This window comes from Haliotis cracherodii, unplaced genomic scaffold (genome assembly GCF_022045235.1).
Source record: "Haliotis cracherodii isolate W230 unplaced genomic scaffold, xgHalCrac1.p SCAF_9, whole genome shotgun sequence".
NCBI classification, from domain to species: domain Eukaryota; kingdom Metazoa; phylum Mollusca; class Gastropoda; order Lepetellida; family Haliotidae; genus Haliotis; species Haliotis cracherodii.
Window position 1 is genome coordinate 35,930,851 of NW_027266343.1, and position 14,247 is coordinate 35,945,097.

Genomic DNA, 14,247 nt, shown 5'->3' on the forward strand with positions numbered 1-14,247 from the left:
CCACGGGTGGCCGAGTCGTCTAAGGTGCCGCGATTTGCTGTGCAGAGTTTTTGCACGCCAGAAACCTATGATTGTGGGTTCGAATCCCGGTCTGCCCTGATTATGTTTCTAGGTTTGTCAGCACCATACCCGTGCTCGTGGGATTCACCGAAGTGGTAAACGTCTGAGACCTGCATCACTTCGGGCTTTCCTCCCACATGAAGCTGACACGCCATGATGTAACTGGAATACTGTTAAAAGCAGCGTTAAACTCGACTCACTCACTCTAGCCACAAGGGTTGATTTATCAAACCTGACATCAAGTCAAAATAAATTACTTATAGCAATTCCCACATATGAAATTTAATAATTGACTTTAAAATCCAGATATTATTTGACCTTTTAGGAACTGTTTAGGAATGTCATCATGTGACATGAGACTCCACAATGTTTGGGTAGTTTGTTTGTTGGTGTTTAACGCCGCACTCAGCAATATTCCAGCTATATGTCAGTGGTCTTTAAATAATCAAGTCTTGACCAGACAATCCAGCGATTGACATCATGAGCATCGATCTACTCAATTGGGATACGATGACACACATGAACCAAGAAAGTGAGCCGAACCACCTGATCCTGTTAGTCGTCTCTTACAACAAGCATGGGTTCTTGAAGACCAATTCTAACCTTCATGGGTTAGGTTCCATCATCTGTATACTGGTAGTAGGGCCTGTTATGTCATTTGTTAGTTTATAAGACCAACAGACAAAAAAGAAAGTTGAAATTAGATAAAAATTGAATGACTTTTTACAAAATATAATTGGACAACTTTTACAATTAGATAAAATTGAAAAAAACTCAACATGTTGATCACAGCTGTAATATACTTTTTAAAAATTGTTATTTCTAACCAAAAACAATCAATTATCTTTAATTATCTTGAAATGTTAAAACATGTTTTTTAATTCATGCAATTAATTAATTCGTTATTTTTGTATTTTATTCAGCCACCTACGTTGAATATGATTTATTTTAGAAAAATATAAGGCCTACATGTTTTTTTGTAGTACAGAATTAGTTGAGTGACATGCAGGAATCAGCTGGGGAGGAGTGTGTGAGGTGCATGGCCCAGATGTATCCCCTCTGATGAGCTGCCAGCAGAAGCAGTCATGATAGGGTTCAACACAGATGTAGATAGCAGGCTTTTTTGTGAGTTAAGGAGAATTGTAGAGATACAGACTTGACGTTGAAACTAGCAACATCAGGTGGTGGAAGTTTGCTATTTGGAGAAATAGAACACTTGAAAATGTCTGAATCACATTCCAGTGGTGTTCACCAATGACACCCATCACCTGGTGTACAAACCGGCTGACATTCATACAAGTTCCTGAAGCTGACTTGGCATACTTGAAGATCAGCTGTCTTACAGACCAGTTTGTGAAGCTCACCTGTCTTACAGACCAGTTTGTGAAGCTCACCTGCTTAAAGACCAGTTTGTAAAGCTCACCTGACTTACAGACCAGTTTTTGAAGCTCTTTTGTCTTATAGACCAGTTTGTGAAGCTCACCTACTTACAGACTGGTCTGTGAAGCTCACCTGTCTTACAGTCCAGTTTTTGAAGCTCACCTGTCTTACAGATCAGTTTGTGAAGCTCACCTACTTACAGACTGGTCTGTGAAGCTCATCTGTCTTACAGACTAGTTTGTGAAGCTCACCTGTCTTACATACCAGTTTGTGAAGCTCTTTTGTCTTACAGATCAGTTTGTGAAGCTCACCTGTCTTACAGATCAGTTTGTGAAGCTCACTTGTCTTACAGATCAGTTTGTGAAGCTCATCTGTCTTACAGATCAGTTTGTGAAGCTCACCTGTCTTACAGACCAGTTTGTGAAGCTCACCTGTCTTACAGATCAGTTTGTGAAGCTCACCTGTCTTACAGATCAGTTTGTGAAGCTCACCTGTCTTACAGATCAGTTTCAGAAGCTCACCTGTCTTACAGACCAGTTTGTGAAGCTCACCTGTCTTACAGACCAGTTTGTGAAGCTCACTTGTCTTACAGACCAGTTTGTGAAGCTCATCTGTCTTACAGACCAGTTTGAGAAGCTCACTTGTCTTACAGATCAGTTTGTGAAGCTCACCTGTCTTACAGATCAGTTTGTGAAGCTCACTTGTCTTACAGATCAGTTTGTGAAGCTCACCTGTCTTACAGATCAGTTTGTGAAGCTCACCTGTCTTACAGACCAGTTTGTGAAGCTCACCTGTCTTACAGATCAGTTTGTGAAGCTCACCTGTCTTACAGACCAGTTTGTGAAGCTCACCTGTCTTACAGATCAGTTTGTGAAGCTCACTTGTCTTACAGACCAGTTTGTGAAGCTCACCTTTTTTTGGGTGTTATTACCACTGTGTGAGGCAATAACCAATAGCTGTAGTAGGAAGCTAGTACAGTGTTGGACGTAATAACCAACATTAGTAGCAGGAAGCTAGTACAGTGTGGGACATAATAACTAACAGCAGGAGCAGGAAGCTAGTACAATGTTGGACGTAATTTACAACAGCAGTAGCAGGAAGCTAGTACAATGTTGGACGTAATAAACAACAGTAGTAGCAGGAAGCTAGTACAATGTTGGACCTAATAAACAACATTAGTAGCAGGAAGCTAGTACAGTGTGGGACATAATAACCAACAGCAGTAGCAGGAAGCTAGTACAATGTTGGACGTAATTTACAACAGCAGTAGCAGGAAGCTAGTACAATGTTGGACGTAATAAACAACAGTAGTAGCAGGAAGCTAGTACAATGTTGGAAGTAATAAACAACATTAGTAGCAGGAAGCTAGTACAATGTTGGACGTAATTTACAACAGCAGTAGCAGGAAGCTAGTACAATGTTGGACGTAATAAACAACAGTAGTAGCTGGAAGCTAGTACAATCTTGGAAGTAATAAACAACATTAGTAGCAGGAAGCTAGTACAATGTTGGACGTAATAAACAACAGTAGTAGCAGGAAGCTAGTACAATGTTGGAAGTAATAAACAACATTAGTAGCAGGAAGCTAGTACAATGTTGGACGTAATAAACAACAGTAGTAGCTGGAAGCTAGTACAATCTTGGAAGTAATAAACAACATTAGTAGCAGGAAGCTAGTACAGTGTGGGACATAATAACCAACAGCAGTAGCAGGAAGCTAGTACAATGTTGGACGTAATTTACAACAGCAGTAGCAGGAAGCTAGTACAATGTTGGACGTAATAAACAACAGTAGTAGCAGGAAGCTAGTACAATGTTGGAAGTAATAAACAACATTAGTAGCAGGAAGCTAGTACAATGTTGGACGTAATTTACAACAGCAGTAGCAGGAAGCTAGTACGATGTTGGACGTAATAAACAACAGTAGTAGCTGGAAGCTAGTACAATCTTGGAAGTAATAAACAACAGTAGTAGCAGGAAGCTAGTACAATCTTGGAAGTAATAAACAACAGTAGTAGCAGGAAGCTAGTACAATGTTGTACCTAATAAACAACAGCAGTAGTAGGAAGCTAGTACAGTGTGGGACATAATAAAGAACAGCAGTAGCAGGAAGCTAGTACAATGTTGGAAGTAATAAACAACATTAGTAGCAGGAAGCTAGTACAGTGTGGGACATAATAAACAACAGCAGTAGCAGGAAGCTAGTACAGTGTGGGACATAATAAACAACAGCAGTAGCAGGAAGCTAGTACAGTGTGGGATGAAATAAACAACAGTAGTAGCAGGAAGCTAGTACAGTGTGGGACGTAATAATCAACAGTAGTAGCAGGAAGCTAGTACAATGTTGTACCTAATAAACAACAGCAGTAGCAGGAAGCTAGTACAGTGTGGGATGTAATAAACAACAATAGTAGCAGGAAGCTAGTACGGTGCGGCAGCTAGGATACAGTCAGTTATATGAGTTCTGTACTTGGTGTTTTAGAGAAACTGGCAGTATGGCGTGTGGTGCCATCGTCCCCAGGCTTTACATACATAGATAGATAAGTAGTACAAAGTAGAAACAGGAATCTAGCCAAAGTTTGTTTAACATAAAACCAGTTTGACATGATCAACATGCACACGTGTGATTCATGAACCAGATACCACATAAACAGTTCACCCCTTCTTTCAATTCAAACCAGCCAATACTCAGGAAGAGATACACATAAGCAACTGTTGATTAAAGGTTCTCATTGTCTTGAGTAATTTTAAGTGTAAACATCCTGTAAAATGTGACTTATTGGGAAATATGCAATTCATTGCTGAGAGCAGAACAGGAATAAACCCTCACTTAGACACACATGCCTAATGTATAACATCTCTACTCATAGAGGCGCATTCTCAGGTGCAGTCAGATTGTTAAGTTTAGTAGATATGCATGTTTATTCATTCGGCATTTAACCTTTATTTTTTATACACGAAACCAAAAATTTTCAAAATTTCGATTAAGTTAACATTTGTATTATGTCTTGCTTTCTTAAAATAGGACACAAAGCATAACACTCCTGACTGTCAGTTGTCAGAAATCACTTGAAATTATTGTTTTTGATGTTTTAACCATGGACCCTATGGTTTAATTAGGAAAAAAGATATCGGTAAACTAATTGATGAAAAATACGGGAGGCCCCATGTTCCATTTCCACCTTAGATTTTACAGTGGTGAGGTGAGGTGAGGTGAGGTGAGGTGAGGTGAGGTGAGGTGGGGTGGGGTGGGGTGAGGTGGGGTGGGGTGGGGTGGGGTGAGATGGAGTTTTATGTGGCTGCGTGCGTCCATGTGGCTGCGTCTTGGCAACATTGATATTAGGTGAGGTGGTGTTTTAACATCATGTTCAAGATTATAGCACTAATGTATAATTTATAATTGCTAGCGGTTTAAAATGGATACCCCACTCAGACGCAGTGTACTGACTCCCAGCCGAGCCGAATATTTTTATTTGGCCTCTTGCAAGATTTTTCAACGAAGAAACATTTTTAAATACATGTAGAAAAAAACCTTTAGGTCTGCTCTAAATGCATCTCATCACAGAATATAACAACACAACCATATCTCTATTACATTTATCACAAGGAAACCCGTTGTGAAGAATCCCATTCTCACTGATGAATGCCCAGTCTACAATCACACAAGACCACACCATAAGTCATAATAACCACACCAAATCACACATTAACAACATCGTAGAAATGTAACATCGTGAAGAAAGACACTTCGCCTTCAATCATCTGCTGACAGCAACAACCGGAGGAAGTAATGGCTTGTTTAAATGCACAAGTGGATGTCAGTGTGTGGCTATCTCCCTGACCATTTATCAGGGTCACAAGATGAAGTATGCGGATCAGGTCTGATGTGATTGCTGTGCCTCCCACTTGTCAGTATTGATTACATTTATGGAGAAGTTAGATTTGTTGGTGTGTCGTGGGATTAGTGTTTTTGTTCAGCTAGCAGGGCTATTTGATTCCATGTTGATGTTGTTTTCATTTTCTACAAATTAATTATCCAATAGTCTTTTTCTTCACATTTGTTTTAAATAAGACACATTCTGTGTTTTTTATTCCAGTATTTTTTGGAAGTAGAGCATGTTGTACAATGAAATTCTGTATCTGAAGTTTCAATTTCATTGATAGGTTTCAAAATTATTTATTATTATTTTTTGTCTCATAATCATAATCATTATGTTCCTGTGAAAAAACAGGATGAAACTTTATGAAGATATTTTGTTTTCCCTCTTAGAAACATGTAGTGGCAAAGATAACATTTTCAACAACGTTGAAAGATGAGGTTATAAAATAAATGTCAAATAAATTTCAAATCACAACAAAATAAAAATAAGATTTTATGATTTCAAATTCAAAACTTTATGACTGATTGATTTTATTTAAGTGGGACTGTCGCTGTTCCCTTGTCACGATGCTTTTAGGGTTGTCATGCCAAAGGCCTCAGTTCAATTCCTAATATCTGCTAAAACTGATATTTCATTAATGAGATCGGAAAAATCTTACTAAAAAAGCATTCATTTTCTCTTTACTGTAATCGTCCATGTCACTGCCTCTGTGTCCGAGTGGATAGAGTGTCATCCTGGAAAGCGGATGGTTGGTGGTTCGATCCCCTGGCCGCGTCATTCCAAAGGACAATAAACGATGGTACTTGTTGTGACCCTGCCTGTCAGTACCATGTGTCTGAGATGGGTATCCATACTTAGTTATTAAGTCCACTGTGACATGGTATCTCAATGGGATGAACAATAATAGAGGCATTAGTCAGGACTAGTATAAGCTAAGCAGCCAAACACGCACGCCCACGTACACACATGCACACACACATCACACTATAAGTGCTAAAACCTTGAATGCGACATGAGTGAGTGAGTGGGTGGGATTTGTATGAGTTTGAGAGGGTGAGTGAGTGAGGGTTTCATGTACAGTCAGCAATATTCCTATTTCTTATCTCTACAGCCTGCGATATGAGGCCCACAAATCAGATATCGATGAACATCCACACCATGGGGGTATGATGCCACACAATGAGCCAGGTTACACATAGCAACTACACTATACTTGTATTAGTCTGCTCTGATAACAAGCGACCGCCTCCATAGCCTAGAGGTAGAGCATCCGCCCAGAGAACGGAAGGTCCAGGGTTCGATGCCCGGCCGCATCATGCCAAAAGACGTTAAAAGATGGTACTTGTTGTTACCCTGTCTGGCGCTCGGCATTAAGGGGCTAAAACAAGGACTGGTCAGCTCGGAGTCAGTATACTGTGTCTGAGTGGGGTATTCATGTTAAACTGCGGCATGGTATCTCAGTGAGCTAGCACTATAAATCGGCATCAGTCCGGACTAGTACAAGCAGCCACACACACACACACACACACACACACACACACACACACACACACACACACACACGTGCATGCATATCGCTATATAAGTGCAATAATCTTAGACGCGATGTTAAACCCAATTTCACCTCACCTCTGATAACAAGCAAGGGGGTCTGGGGATCTATTCTCACCCAGAAAGCCCATAGAGAGTCCATGGTAGAAGAATCGCCGCATATCATAAGGGACTGGTCATTTATTATAGGGGACAGGCTCTGGGGCCCTGAAAAAATGACACAGCAAAAGAGGAGGGTGTAAAAATGTATAACAACAATAGGGGATAACACAGTTCTACTTTTTCAAATAAAATTAATAATAACGAATTTGAACATTATTTAGGACCTGGTCATGTATTATAGGGAGGGGGTTCATGGAACTCGGCATTAAGGGGCTAAAACGAGGACTGGTCAGCTCCAAGTCAGTATTTTCTGTCTGAGTGGGGTATTCATGTTGAAATCTGGCAAAGTATCTCAGTGGGCTAGCGCCATAAAATCGGCATCAGCCCGGACTAGTACAAGCAGCCACACACACATGCATGCATGTCGCTAATGAAGTGCAATATCGCTAATGAAGTGCGACACTAAACCCCATTTCACCTCACCCCACCTCAACAAGTTCAACTCCTTCAACAAAAGTACACAGTTTTGTCATGTTCAGAACAGTTTGTTGAAAGTCACTCCAGCAGCCAGCGTGCCCATCTTGATGACTGAACTTTACCACAAGTCATGAATCTCTCCCCATGTTAATGTCATTGTTTATCAGCGAAGGAGCCTGAACATGGAGACCCCAGAAGACGATCCAGTGAAACTATCGGACCTTGGCCCACGGGGCAATGATATTGTGATGACTTGTAGGGCATTCAATTTGATCGCTTCACTGATAGGCCACTAGTTAGCAACATTAAAGTTCATTTACACTGTGTCAAAATGACATTTATTTCATGGGGTCATTTACAATTGTCTACTTCTGGCAATCAGCCTCTGCTATGGGATGGGAATTTTTTCAATCAAATCAGTTCAGTCGAAAGTCTAATCTTTTAACTAACTTCCATCAGCTAAAATTACTTTACAGGAATGAGTTTGCAGCTAATTCACTTGGACATGCAAATGTGCTGCTCATATCAAGTTTTCTTAGATTAAAAGCTTTGGGAAATAAGCCTAAATGTATTGTATTGTGCAACATGCTTGGATTTCCCGCTTGTGGTAAGCTGGCTCGACTGTTGGTTTGTTAGGCAAGCTTTGAGACTGGTAATTTTTCATGGAAGGGGAGGGGGCACAGGTGGCCCAGAGTCGTCTAAGGCACCGCGATTCGCTGTGCAGAGTTGCATATCCTGGACACACCAGAAACCTATGATTGTTGGTTTGAATCCCGGTTCGCCCCGATTATGTTTCTAGCTTTGTCAGCACCATACTCGTGCTCGTTGGATTCACCGAAGTGGTAAACGTCTGAGACCTGCATCCCACCCACATTAAAGGGGAAGTGTACACGCAAAAATCACTTTCTTTCTTTTTCTAAACAAAACGCAATTTTAGAATTAGTTAGTATCTGTGTTTGAAAATATACACTCATTTTTTTTCACAGTGAAAGTAGGAAGCTCACAATAGTGTGAAAGTGATATGCCGTTATGAGGCCTTCGTTTTACGAGCGAAATAGGCCCCCTTAGAGTTATCCCCCTTAGATTATGACGTAATTGGTGCCAATTCAACTGGGTCCCTGTCTATCCTCAACGCAAAAGATATCAAGGACCAGTTTGCGGTAAAACAACATGGTCTTCGACACACTCCGGCGCAGTGGTGACTCAGCATAACACAATTCTGGCTGGCATCTGAGATGCTAGAATCACAAAACTTTACCTACACCACGTGAAGCGGCTCTAACAAAGCATGATGACGTCATAATGTTTATCAATTGGCACCAATGACGTCATATTGCAAGGGACATAAGCCATGGTGTTTTTGTTATGGAAATAGAACACTTGGTAAATGTGAAAAATATAAATCGTTTTAGTGCAAAAAATATGTTAATTAAATATGATGTTTTTATATTTTTGTCTATGACACTTCTATGTTAACACTTTTAATGTGGAAAAAGTACAAGAAAAAAAGGTTCATTTCCGTGTGAACTTGCCCTTTAAGCTGACACGCCGTGATATAACTGGAATACTGTTAAAAGCGGTGTTAAACCCAACTCACTCACTCATGGGAGGGGTGTGAGTGAGTGATATTCCAGCAATATCATAGCCGAGGACACCAGAAATGGGCTTCACATATTGTACCTATGTGGGAATCAAACCCGGGCCTTCAGCGTGACGTGCTAACACATTAACCACTAGGCTACCCCAAAGCCCTGGATGTGATATGATTGGTGTTAGGACTGTATTATATTCTGCTGACCCACCACCCATTTTATGTGAAAAAAATTGGGCTCCCCACCAATTATAAATAATGTTCAAATTTCAAAAAATTGTTTGAAAAAATAGAAATGTGTCAGATATAGTTGTGATCAATTTTGTCGACCCTCGCAGCTTTCACTTTGTATTTTTTTCATGACGTCCTCAAAAATCCATCCCCACCAAAAATAGTACTAAATGACCAGTGCCTTAATATACTTTCAGCAAACAGACATTGGAAGAATATTTATAAAAATCTTTCATATCCAGTTACATGTGAGCAGGGCATCTCCCCGAGGCAAGAGAGTTAGCTGACTTTATAAGTCCAGTTCCCACCCTTGCCGAACTATGCTGGAATTCCTGGACTTGATCGTAGCGCCACCAGTGGTTATTATGAGTTATGTCCCTTCTAAGCCTCTCCTATGGACCATTGAAATTCCACCTCTCGTATCAGTTGCATTTGCTTCAAACAAAATGGCGGCGCCCAGTCAAGACGATCCCATCAAAACTCAAGATCTATATTGTGATAAAACGCAAAGTGCATCAAATCACTTGAGCACCTTGATTAAAAACATATAACGATTTGTAAAATATCTGTTGACAACGAGTTGGCGGTACATCTGCTTTGCAAATCCTGCAATCGACTGAAATCTGCACGACATTACGAACCAGATTTTGATTTCGTTGCGCGATTTTGATTGGACTATGCATAGACTCTTTAGTCCAGCCAAAATGTAACTCCATAATACCAGCCTAGTTCGGCAAGGGTGGAAACTGGACTTTGATAGTCAGTTAACTCGCTTGACTCTGGAAGATGGAGCAGGGTGACCTGTCAAATTTTTGCTGATGTTAATTTTGTCTTCTCACAAACACTGTTTGGCCATTTGTTTTAATTTCGTACCGATCAAGTTGCAGCCTACAAAATATTTCCCTCCTCATGTCCAATTGCTTTTCGAAGGACCCTGAAGGTCCCCAGCAACCTAGGCTGATCGTAGGAGGTGAAGAAATGGATTGAGTGGTCAGACTCGGAGATTTGGTTGATTTGTGTCATCGTACCTCACAATATGGATCTCTGGATTTTCTGGTCCAGACTCGACTGTTTAAAGACCGCCATCATAAAGGTTGAACATTGCTAAGTGCAGCGTTAAACAACAAACAAACAAACATTATACCTGTGTGATATTTCCATGTGTGCATTTTAGTGGTTCTCAATGCTGATTGGTCAGTTGATATGTTTGTTTGTTGTTTAACACTGTACTTGGCAATATTCCAGTCATATGAAGGCGGTCTGTACATAATCGAGTCTGGACCAGACAATCCAGTGATTGACATCATGGACATCGATCTACCCAGTTGTTAAACAATGACATGCATCAACCAAGCCAGCGAGGCTGACCACCCAATCCTGTTAGTCGCCTCTTACGACAAGCATAGTCACCTTTTACAGCAAGCATGGGTTGCTGAAGACCTATTCTAACCCAGATCTTGACTGGTAGATTGGTCAAATGAAGTCATAATGTGTCACAGTGCACGTGCTTCAGTGTTGAGGAAAATATCATATGACACCATCCATTATTTGTGACATCACACACTGATTACTTGATGTCATCTGAACAACAGGCTGCCTTCATTGAAGCCTCTCTCTAGGGTTGACATTTCATATATTTTCCTTTATTTTCTCTGTAAATATGTCAATAAGTAATATATACAACAACCTCTCAAAACCTGGATTTACAGATCATTTGTCCGTGAATGAATGGTCTTAATCCCTCGCCAAAGGCAAAGGATTAAGACCATTCATTCACTCGGGACAGATAATCTGTAATCCCTCGTAGTTCATTGGTTGTTCTCTGATTATCTTTCATGTAGCAATACATGTATTACTACAGCTGTTTGTGTTATGTTGCAAAATCTTTTCATTGTAAGGCACGATTGAAATAACTTAATGGTTACTTCTCTCCATGTAAAATTCTATCAATAAGTGAATGAACAAGGACAAATTCTTGTGGTGAAACTTCAGGATTACAATTGAGGTAACAATTCAGTGTAGATTCCAACACCTTTTTTTTGTATCCTTTTATGATACATAGAGAATCTCACCCTCGTGTCTTTTGATATCAAATATATCAACACGAGTTGATAAAAGTGGAAAAACTCTGAGGCATGCCGAGGATTTTTTCCACTTTAATCAACAAGTGTTGATATATTTGATATCAAAAGACACTTGGGTGAGATTTTATTTATCATCCTACATCATTCTTCCAACTTTGTAGACAGTAATAAGCAGTGTCTTAAGTGTAAGTGTAAGAAGTACTGCTAACAACTTCTGTAAAAGAGCCATTAGTGATGTCATTTGATTGTGACGCCATGGTAACCAATGGTGTCACAATGGTCTGCAAAGCATTGTGATGCAATTTCATTGCAGCGATATCTTCAGTGTAGATATCCCTTGATCTCACCCAAGTGATATCTCCTGTAGGACCCAGTTTTGGATGATAAAGAATTTTGCTAACCAATTTGCTTGATCAATATTTTTGTGCAGCTCAATATCTTACTTGGCACGAAGTTGTTTGGATCTGTTAATTGTGGAGGTTTAAAGAAAAGAAGCTACTTCTAATAACAGTACAGGGGGCACGGGTGGCCCAGTCGTCTAAGGCGCCGCAATTCGCTGTGCAGAGTTGCATCCCTTGGACACGCCAGAAACCTATGATTGTAGGTTCGAATCCTGTTTAGTCCCAATTATGTTTCTAGGTTTGTCAGCACCATACCTGTGCTCGTGGGTTTCACGAAAGTGGTAAACGTCTGAGACCTGCATCACTTCAGGCTTTCCTCCTACATTAAGCTGACACGTCGTGATATAACTGGAATACTGTTAAAAGCAGCGTTAAACCCAACTCACTCACTCACTCTTAACAGTACATGATGTTTAGGATTATTACAGCAACATGTATATGCATACTGAACACAAAAAATATGAATCATGAATATTGTTTGGGATATGTTTTTGAAGTGAAGATTGAGCACACAATTTTTTTTATAAATATATCCCCAAAGATATTCATAATCCTTAACTTTTTTTGTTCAGTATAGTTATGATTTTATGTCCTTAAGCAATATTTCATCTTTATGGTGAATCGAATTTACTGAGTACAGATTGATGATAAAGCATGTTTGAATAGTATTGCAAAGTATTTAATCTTAAAGTATTCTTGATATTAAGAATCTTTCTATATCTACAAAATAAATCATACTGAATCTACAATCCAATTCTAAAATCCAAATTCGATTGCTGCTTAGACTGAATGATAGTGACAATAAATCACTTCATGCTGATTACTACAATGGAGCCATCCTTTTGTTTGTTCTGTCTTATTTACAATCTTGGACTTGCAGAAAGTACCATGTGGTCACTACCTCATTGACAACTTACCGGGTATGCAATAGCTTCCAGTTCGGTAACTGGATCCAGCTTCCTTGGCAGTCACTCAAGGAGTGAAGACATATTACTTCTGAGAGAAGACTCTTAAGATCCGTTGCAAATTAAAGGCAAATTGTTTTTAAGAGAGGTTGTAAAAAAAAACGATCTCGGCAAAGCGAGAGCGAGTTGAGGGAGATGTGTACCTCACAGAGAGGGGAGTTATGGTTGTATCATCTTAATGCTTAAGCCTTCACTAATACTTGATCGTTTGGTAGAGTTTAGTCAAGCAGGCTGGGACAGCTAATGGTTTGTTCCTTGGATAATGAGAGGAAGGTCCAGCCACTGACACATCACCAGTGTTTGGTGGGGACAGAGGACGTGTGCTGCAAGTATTGACTTGCTATGACCGTCTCGCATATCCCTGAATGCAGTGCCTTATCACTGTATAACAGTGTCAGGAGTTTTCATACTGCTGTGATGCTTCAGCATGGTTTGACCATTGGCGCCAACAGTTTGGTAACTCTAAGAATCAGTGCATGAAGTGTGTGGATTATTGTGTGGTATTCTGATTACTGTGGAATGAGGGATGCTAGGATGGATGCGGCTGGGTGAGGGAAGTTGGAGATTGTGTCTTGATATGCTGTATCCTCCGTTCACCTGTTTGTGTGGCTGAGAAATGTCTGCCGCAATGGGATCCGAGGAAAAGCACAAAATGAAGAGGGTCAGGAAGGTGAGACAAATAGCCAATAAATAACCCTTTTTACTTTTTAAGAAAATAATTATGTTTAATCTATTTCTGGTATTCAGAAATACCAAGCAATGTTATTGGTTGATAATTTTTTATTGATTATATGGCATCTTTGTCAAGGCATTGCTTGAATTCAGAAGTCTGGCAATTAATTTGAAAGGCTTATGATGTTTAGAATTTCTGTTTGATTATGATTTTGTGACGTTATCCTAATTAATATTTAATGTTTTGTACTTTGGCCGAAACAAAATGGTTAGTGTTAAAACTTCAATGTGTATGCTAGCAATTTTAGTAATCTGGCTTTTTTGTAAATTATATTGTTTGTAGTAATTTTTGTAATTTTGTAATAGGATTTAAAGGCATCACCTTTTTTATCACTTGGCTTATAGGCTTTATCAGTGGGACCCAGTTAAGGACTGACCATTTGAAAATTCTTAAAGCATACTTATTGTGTCAAGAATGTTCGAGAAAATCCAACACCACCCCCCACCCCACACCTGCCCGAATATCAAATGGTTTGTCCCTAATACCTGCACTTGATCAACTCCTTTCTTGCTGTTGCTGTATTAGACTCGTCAGGGCCTTTTTACACCCTCACCAAAGAGATGCTCGATACTGTGGGTAAGTTGTTATTGGGGAGGGACCCTTAAAGTATAATGTCTCCCCAAATCTCATACTCTAGAGGAATATGGAAATGTTGGATTTCTATATATGTGTACATAGTTATTTGACAAATATATTCCGACATATGCTGAATCCAAACCCCTAATACTCTGCCTTTATAAGTTTTTTCTTATTGAGATCAAAACCAAATTTACTTTTTTTTTTTGGTAATA

The 14,247-nt window shown here is 39.7% G+C and overlaps 1 protein-coding gene across 3 annotated transcripts in view; it reads left to right on the forward strand.

The window, feature by feature from the left end:
* The window catches only part of LOC139453411 (G protein alpha i subunit-like), a 175,820-nt gene that overhangs the window by 111,143 nt on the left and 50,430 nt on the right, over positions 1-14,247 (forward strand). Inside the window, exon 1 of one of the 3 annotated variants that reach the window (XM_071235098.1) lies at positions 12,899-13,393. The exons of the other annotated variants lie outside the window; for them this stretch is intronic. Within the exon in view, the coding sequence (XP_071091199.1) occupies positions 13,340-13,393 (54 nt within the window). The 5' untranslated portion in view covers positions 12,899-13,339. Of the gene's footprint in view, positions 1-12,898; positions 13,394-14,247 lie in introns of those variants that run through there. 3 annotated transcript variants of the gene reach the window in all.